The 8,996-nt window shown below is 39.9% G+C and overlaps 1 protein-coding gene across 3 annotated transcripts in view; it reads right to left on the bottom strand.

The window, feature by feature from the left end:
• Positions 1 to 8,996, bottom strand: part of LOC123766737 (lysine-specific demethylase phf2) — a 40,926-nt gene that overhangs the window by 7,636 nt on the left and 24,294 nt on the right. For all 3 annotated transcript variants that reach the window (XM_045756051.2, XM_045756052.2, XM_045756053.2), the window contains 3 exons: positions 7,806 to 7,969; positions 6,344 to 6,509; positions 4,865 to 5,055 (listed from right to left, as the gene is read on the bottom strand). In XM_045756051.2, coding sequence (XP_045612007.1) covers positions 4,865 to 5,055; positions 6,344 to 6,509; positions 7,806 to 7,969 — 521 coding nt within the window. The remainder of the gene's footprint in view (positions 1 to 4,864; positions 5,056 to 6,343; positions 6,510 to 7,805; positions 7,970 to 8,996) is intronic.

Genomic DNA, 8,996 nt, shown 5'->3' with positions numbered 1-8,996 from the left:
ACAAGCCTGAATGGTCCCCAGGACATATGCAACTGAAAACTCACACCCCAGAAGTGACTCGAACCCATACAAATCAAAGGTGATTTGGTAAAATGCTATGCCCAAGATAACTATCCGAGTGCCGGCGGTGGGGTGGTTCAAATAGCCTCGGCTATCACCTCATTTTGTCCGGTCGTGATGGTCAAGTGGATTAAGGCGTCTTGTACATACCAGTTGCGTTGCTTCTGGGAGTATGGGTTCGAGTCACTTCTGGGGTGTGAGTTTTCAGTTGCATATGTCCTGGGGACCATTCAGGCTTGTTCGCATTTGTGTTCCTCACGTGTGCCCCAAAGAATGAGGTGATTTGGTAAAATGCTATGCCCAAGATAACTATCCGAGTGCCGGCGGTGGGGTGGTTCAAATAGCCTCGGCTATCACCTCATTTTGTCCGGTCGTGATGGTCAAGTGGATTAAGGCGTCTTGTACATACCAGTTGCGTTGCTTCTGGGAGTATGGGTTCGAGTCACTTCTGGGGTGTGAGTTTTCAGTTGCATATGTCCTGGGGACCATTCAGGCTTGTTCGCATTTGTGTTCCTCACGTGTGCCCCAAAGAATGAGGTGATTTGGTAAAATGCTATGCCCAAGATAACTATCCGAGTGCCGGCGGTGGGGTGGTTCAAATAGCCTCGGCTATCACCTCATTTTGTCCGGTCGTGATGGTCAAGTGGATTAAGGCGTCTTGTACATACCAGTTGCGTTGCTTCTGGGAGTATGGGTTCGAGTCACTTCTGGGGTGTGAGTTTTCAGTTGCATATGTCCTGGGGACCATTCAGGCTTGTTCGCATTTGTGTTCCTCACGTGTGCCCCAAAGAATGAGGTGATTTGGTAAAATGCTATGCCCAAGATAACTATCCGAGTGCCGGCGGTGGGGTGGTTCAAATAGCCTCGGCTATCACCTCATTTTGTCCGGTCGTGATGGTCAAGTGGATTAAGGCGTCTTGTACATACCAGTTGCGTTGCTTCTGGGAGTATGGGTTCGAGTCACTTCTGGGGTGTGAGTTTTCAGTTGCATATGTCCTGGGGACCATTCAGGCTTGTTCGCATTTGTGTTCCTCACGTGTGCCCCAAAGAATGAGGTGATTTGGTAAAATGCTATGCCCAAGATAACTATCCGAGTGCCGGCGGTGGGGTGGTTCAAATAGCCTCGGCTATCACCTCATTTTGTCCGGTCGTGATGGTCAAGTGGATTAAGGCGTCTTGTACATACCAGTTGCGTTGCTTCTGGGAGTATGGGTTCGAGTCACTTCTGGGGTGTGAGTTTTCAGTTGCATATGTCCTGGGGACCATTCAGGCTTGTTCGCATTTGTGTTCCTCACGTGTGCCCCAAAGAATGAGGTGATTTGGTAAAATGCTATGCCCAAGATAACTATCCGAGTGCCGGCGGTGGGGTGGTTCAAATAGCCTCGGCTATCACCTCATTTTGTCCGGTCGTGATGGTCAAGTGGATTAAGGCGTCTTGTACATACCAGTTGCGTTGCTTCTGGGAGTATGGGTTCGAGTCACTTCTGGGGTGTGAGTTTTCAGTTGCATATGTCCTGGGGACCATTCAGGCTTGTTCGCATTTGTGTTCCTCACGTGTGCCCCAAAGAATGAGGTGATTTGGTAAAATGCTATGCCCAAGATAACTATCCGAGTGCCGGCGGTGGGGTGGTTCAAATAGCCTCGGCTATCACCTCATTTTGTCCGGTCGTGATGGTCAAGTGGATTAAGGCGTCTTGTACATACCAGTTGCGTTGCTTCTGGGAGTATGGGTTCGAGTCACTTCTGGGGTGTGAGTTTTCAGTTGCATATGTCCTGGGGACCATTCAGGCTTGTTCGCATTTGTGTTCCTCACGTGTGCCCCAAAGAATGAGGTGATTTGGTAAAATGCTATGCCCAAGATAACTATCCGAGTGCCGGCGGTGGGGTGGTTCAAATAGCCTCGGCTATCACCTCATTTTGTCCGGTCGTGATGGTCAAGTGGATTAAGGCGTCTTGTACATACCAGTTGCGTTGCTTCTGGGAGTATGGGTTCGAGTCACTTCTGGGGTGTGAGTTTTCAGTTGCATATGTCCTGGGGACCATTCAGGCTTGTTCGCATTTGTGTTCCTCACGTGTGCCCCAAAGAATGAGGTGATTTGGTAAAATGCTATGCCCAAGATAACTATCCGAGTGCCGGCGGTGGGGTGGTTCAAATAGCCTCGGCTATCACCTCATTTTGTCCGGTCGTGATGGTCAAGTGGATTAAGGCGTCTTGTACATACCAGTTGCGTTGCTTCTGGGAGTATGGGTTCGAGTCACTTCTGGGGTGTGAGTTTTCAGTTGCATATGTCCTGGGGACCATTCAGGCTTGTTCGCATTTGTGTTCCTCACGTGTGCCCCAAAGAATGAGGTGATTTGGTAAAATGCTATGCCCAAGATAACTATCCGAGTGCCGGCGGTGGGGTGGTTCAAATAGCCTCGGCTATCACCTCATTTTGTCCGGTCGTGATGGTCAAGTGGATTAAGGCGTCTTGTACATACCAGTTGCGTTGCTTCTGGGAGTATGGGTTCGAGTCACTTCTGGGGTGTGAGTTTTCAGTTGCATATGTCCTGGGGACCATTCAGGCTTGTTCGCATATATATATATATATATATAAAATATATATATATAAAATATATATATATATATATAAAATATATATATATAAAATATATATATAAAATATATATATATATATATATATAAAATATATATATAAAATATATATATAAAATATATATATAAAATATATATATAAAATATAAAATATATATATATATATATATATATATATATATATATATATATATATATATATATATATATATATATATATATATATATATATATAAAAGTGGGATGTTATCTTGAATACACTTCAAAAGCAAGTTCAATCATTTTCTTTCTTTCTGAAAAACTGTTTTCTCCAGGTAATCTTTTAGAAGGGATGGCCATGAGGAAGACTAAACATATTTTTGGTTAAAGTAAGAAAAGATTGAAATCAAGGGAAAAGGCAGTTGGCTCTATGTCAACAAACCATGCACTAATCTCCATCACACCACCAGATGGCAGCTCTACTGACCCAAGTGATCAACTTGCCTGTTTGCCTTACATATGTTCTGTTCTCCCAAAACCTACGACCCTTAGAGTAAAGGAAGGCAAGGAAAGAGGCACAGGGAGCTACTAAAACCAGTGAATAAAATGCATTTAATTACATTCAATGCTTGATTTCTGAGCTGGCTCTCATTCGCTCCACAGGGCATTCTCCTAATGCTTCCTAAGAGGAATTTGTCTTTGGGATAAAAGGAATAGATTATAAAGGAACACAGAGGAAGGGCTGACCCATGGCGTGAGGTTGAAAACACAGGGTTTGGGGAAGGACGAACTCGGTGACTGGACAGGTGTCCAAGCGTGCCACAGGCCCAGCAAGGATAAGGAGCATCCAACACTGCTAGAAACCTTAAGTCCGAATATTAGCTGTAGATATTGAGAGAGGAGGAGGTACAATAATAGCAGCATACTTGCTGCTATCACATACTCATATTATGTGAACACTGAGGCACATTAGTCTAGCAGAATTGAGCCAACAAACAAATAACCCGACTTTTGAACAAGGCAACAAGCAAACTGGATTGATGGAAAGAGCAACAGCTTGGGAAATAGTAATTAAACACAAATAACATGGCAACACAGCAACATGACACAATGTATGATGCACCCCCCTAGCAAACAGACCATTTGTCTATCACAATAAGTTTGTAAAAAGACTGCCAAATCCAAAAGGAAAGAACATCCACCTCCCATTCCATCGATCAGTATAGAGGACTAAATCTGGAGAATAAATACAGAAATGAAACCACCCACACGGGTTAAGGGAGCAACTAAAGCCCTCTGTTAAGGTAGTAGACCACCATTGTGCAATCCAAGTGAATCCAAATTGTAGTCCTGTGGAAGAGGAATGCTCTGAAGCACACTACAAACGGCCACAAATTCACTTCCTTCAATACAGTCAACTGTGGCACTAGTTAAGGGATACCATTCAAAACCAGCCCGGCATTATTAGGTAGGAACTCCTCTGAGTTATGGATTTATATTAATTACATTTATATGGAGTTAATTCATGGATCACTATTCTTAAAATTTAATTATATAATAGTGTAAGTCAGGTAACAGACTGCCTTGTGGGGGTCACTTTATTGCACTGATAATTTGGACACAAAGATTAGCTTCTAGATAACATTAAAAATATTTATTGTTTAGTTGCACATTTACAAATATGTAATTATCCAAAGAAGGCACCAAGCCTGGAAGACTACTGTATTTAGCTTGCACATTGATAGAAACTGAAATATACTTGATAACATTCCAAGAGCAAAGTAGCTATATGTATTGGCCTGCTTGCTGATATTTACAACTACAAGCATTATTATTATTATTATTATTATTATTATTATTATTATAAGACAGAACTGGAGAAAAAATAACAGGCATGCCTCGGTAGATGAACTCCAGGTGAAATTAACGATGAGAACATTATTATTAGGTGGAAGAACACAAACAAAATTTAGCAAAATATTAAGTGAAGCTTAACAAATTATGAATTAAAGTAAGAGAAAGAAGTGACAAGACGCTTACCCTAAAAGACTGCAACAAGTCCTAGAGAATGTATACACACATCAAGCGTAACTTCATAAAGCACAAGCGAATTGTGTTTATGTGCAGAAATATAATAGAGGAAGATGATAACCCTTTTTGATCCCTTAAAGGTGTTTTCAAAACAAGCTCAACTTTACTAAAGAAAACTTAACATAACACTCTACTTACCATAGTCTTCATCTTGATGCACTTTACTCATGTTCTCATCATCATCATATCGCCGTCTAGGTTTGGGCTGGCGAGAATTGGCTGAACTTAACTTTCTGGAAGGCGTGCGTCCACTCGGAACAACACGGCTCATACTCAGCATCCCTGCAATGGCTTCTCTCGTAGAGGGTGATGCTCGACCACTCTCACTACTATTGAGAAAGGGAAAATTACAGTGAAACATTTTTTTAAACATACTGTATACCTGTATGTCTGACAATTTGTTCTTTCTATAAACTACGTTCCCTGACAGGGTAGCCACATGCAAGCTTCTCTTTAAATATGTACTTCAAAAGGCTTCAATGTTAGAACTTAATAAAGCACTTGAAATATGGGTACATAATTCAACAATCTGGGTTGACTATCAAAGCAACAGGCAAGTCACATTTTTGTGCCTTGTGCTAAAGCACAAAAAATGTTTGAGAAGAGTGAGAACTGTCTTGTGTAAAAGAGTAGAAGGTAGCATTAGAAGCGAGGCATCGTCCCTGAATGTTTATAATCCTATTTTCATACAGTACTATCCAGATTTATCAGTTGTGCTTCCCTATTCAAAACTGTTTAGTGTGGTTGATAATTTTGATCAGGCAAAAAAAAAAGTAAGTGCTTTGTCAAATGCTACCATCATGTGAAGCAGCTGCATTATCTTAAGAGTTATCATACAGGACAACTCCTTACAAAAAGTGTTACTAGAGGTAGAAATGTATCAAAGACGTTTATCAAGCGTTGGAGCACTCATTGTGTTTTTTAATATCAAATTCCTTTTTAACAAATTTGTGATGTGATTGTATCATGTATGGTTACTCTGCCTCATACTTCTGAAGTTTTGTCTTCATAATTTTCAGTCAAGCTGAGCTACCTGCAAACTAATCATAAACCTCATGTTTTCTCACACCAGACTTGTGCAGACAATTCATTGCCATTGACGATTCATTACTAGGGCATACATTGCACTACTGTGCCCCTTTATCTGCTCCATTTTCACCATCTTTACTCTGCTGTTTCAATAAATATTTTCATACTCAAATTTTTTACCTTACATATAATGTAGTATACATTTTTATCTTGCCCTGCCTATCCCTTCTACTTCCTCTGTGTTCTTATTCATGGCAGCCCTCATTTCTTTCTCACATTCTTGAGTGCAATAACAACATCTGTACTTTTAAGAAGCAAAATCATCATGTACAATTCTTAAACAAATGTTACAGATGCTCCTTTAAAAACCTTTTGATAACTTTTAAGTCAAGTGAAATTATATAATGGAAATGTAACAATTCCATTAAAAGTGGGGAATTCCAGGGGGGCCAAAGTATAAACATTTAAGATGGAAATACTTTTAGGTAACATGTCACTAGTGTCCTCTCAACCACAGCCAGGCAATTATACTTAAAGTAATGTGTTAAGTTTTTAGGAGTAGAGATAATGACAGTATAAAACACTTACTCCAAGTCATCCATACGTGCAGGAGAATCCTCATTGAAGTCTGGAGCATACGCAGATGCTCTGAGAAGTTCATCAATACCGTTGTGAGCCGTGTTGTGTGATGGAGCTACTTCCACTTCTTCTGCCACATCCACCGTCTCGCCACATACTACATCTGCCGCAGTCACTAATAAAGATAAAGTACAGTGCTTTAAAACAATACTGTTTAATAATGTATCACACTATTTCTTCTAAAAAATTTTTTATTGGTGCTAGTATCCTTTCATAATAAATGTAATAAGTAATACATGCACTAATTTTTACAAGTTTTAATTATACAGTACTTAATTACACAGTTATAGCCTCAAGATATATTCGGTATTGAAGTCTCGACTTTGAGGTCATAAAAGTCACAGTTTGAATGACTATTTAATTAGTAACAGGAACAAAAGGCCAAGCAATGAATGTAATGAAATGCCCTTTGTCGGGTGGCAAGTGAACTGGCGCTGGTACCATAAATGCTTATACGATGCTTTTCAGAAACACTATTGTGAGGAAATGCTTACTGATTGTGATTTTTCTTTGTGTGCCAGTATGGTCTGACCCTCATTACTTGAGTTTCACTGGCTTGTCTTTCAATATTTGCAAGTTGTGCGGTAAGAGTTATACGCAAGACAAAGGTAAGAGGAACTTCCTTACCATAGGTAAGGAAGTTCCTAATAACTTGGCCTTATAGGTAATAAGGCCAAGTTATTAGGAAATCTATGATCATGGCTTGGAAAGAAAGTTGCTGGCAGAAGTATATGCCATTGGTACTAATGCTTTTTTACATAAAAAAGCAAAGGAATCATATCATATAGTTGTAAATAAAATGGAGAATAGTGGTAGAAAGAGAAGTGATAATACATTGAAACCTTCTAAGCATGAAGATTTAGATGCTGCTCTTTATCAATGATTTACACAGCATTGCAGCCTGAAGCCAACTGCTGGTGGTGGACAGGTGGTCTGAAGCCAAGAGAATGATGTAAACCAAGAGCATCAAGGTCTTCAAAGCCAGTTCAGGAGTGATTATATAAGTTTAACACATGGCATAACAATATAGCTGCATTTTTGCTGCCCCCCCCCCCCTCCCCTGTGTTTTCAAGTAATACAAAAATTTAACAAATTTATAGTTTTTTTGCATAATTATTTACACAAAATCATTATTTATACAGTGTAAATATGCATAAACATGTATTATTTGTTATAAGAAAGATGAGAATGTGATGATAAAAAAAGAGAGCAAAAAAAAAAAAAATTGGTAAATTTGCCCTCTGTACTATTACCTGTTCTTGAAGTACCCTTAATCATCAACCTCCCATATAAGGTACATGGCCATTAAAATTCTCTCTCTCTGTCTGAAGCCTGGTACTCCCCCCACCCCCCCACCCCAAAAAAAAAGATTCCCATAATCATTACATTCTGACAACTGTATGACACTCACAACTAAGCTTGATCTTCAAAGGCTCTTGGGGTTGGATACGAGCTCCTTTCCGACGTGGATTTTCGTCTATCATGAGACCAGAAGGCTCACGCTCATCACTGTCACCATCTTCGTGGAAGTCATATACAGATTCATTGTGTGTCTTTATTTCAGCATTATCAGCTCTGTAGAGATACAAAAACTTGTGTTAAAAAGAATGTAACATGTGGTAACACCCATCACATTTTATGATGGAAATTTCCAGAATAATTAAATTAGTCTCAAAGCATTGACAAGACTAGACAAGACTATGTGGACACCACAGCAAAAACTATTCCACCAACCCTACCTAACCAAACATATACTCCTGATAGCTGAAATTAGGAATCTAAAATGTTCTACAATGAGTCACAGAAATAATGGTATGCCAATACCATTATAAGATTCAAAACTAAATGATAATGAATATAAGGAAGACGGAACACCAAGAACTTGGTCTTCGACCTGTAACTAGTGTTACATAATTACACACCCACAACTAAAATGTTAAAGATATCTAAAAGCCCCAGGCACCAACAACTAAAAGGGTGGGAACCAAATTGCCAGATCTCGCTCCCCATAAACACTGATAATTAAGCACATTTGAAAGAAGGCAGAAAGCTCAAACCCACTAAGCACAGCTAAGTGAATACAGTTAGGCAAGTGCACATACTGTATATGTAATACAAAGCTAATAGCTTTCCTACAGCAAATCCAACAAGAGCAGCCCAAAGAGGAAGACAGCAAGAGCTGATAGAATACATAATCTAGAAATGTTTAGTCTAGAAACATCATGTTCAGGGAGGAAATCGATGATAAAGAGTTCAGTAATCCATGCTCAACAAGCACTAAAGGAAACAAAGGACTGGAATAAAAAGGTATAGGGAGTAAAGCACCGTGGTGAACACAGTCAACCAGTCAAACTAGGAGAAAATTAATTGTACAGTCCTAAGTTAACAGGCTAAAGAAAGATAGAAATGTCCTCATGGAGAATGATAAGAAACTGAAAACTCAGCAAGAGGTTCCATAAGGTTTAAAAAGCAAACCAGAGCGAAGTTCAAACTAAGTTAAGGGTCCCAGTAGTACAGTCGGGTTCATTATCACCGCACAATCAAGAATTCTGGGTTCGAATCCCGGGTGGGACAGAAATGGTTGGGCACATTTGCCTTCACT

This window comes from Procambarus clarkii, chromosome 60 (genome assembly GCF_040958095.1).
Source record: "Procambarus clarkii isolate CNS0578487 chromosome 60, FALCON_Pclarkii_2.0, whole genome shotgun sequence".
Lineage (NCBI taxonomy): Eukaryota > Metazoa > Arthropoda > Malacostraca > Decapoda > Cambaridae > Procambarus > Procambarus clarkii.
This window is presented reverse-complemented; position numbering and strand designations above follow the sequence as displayed.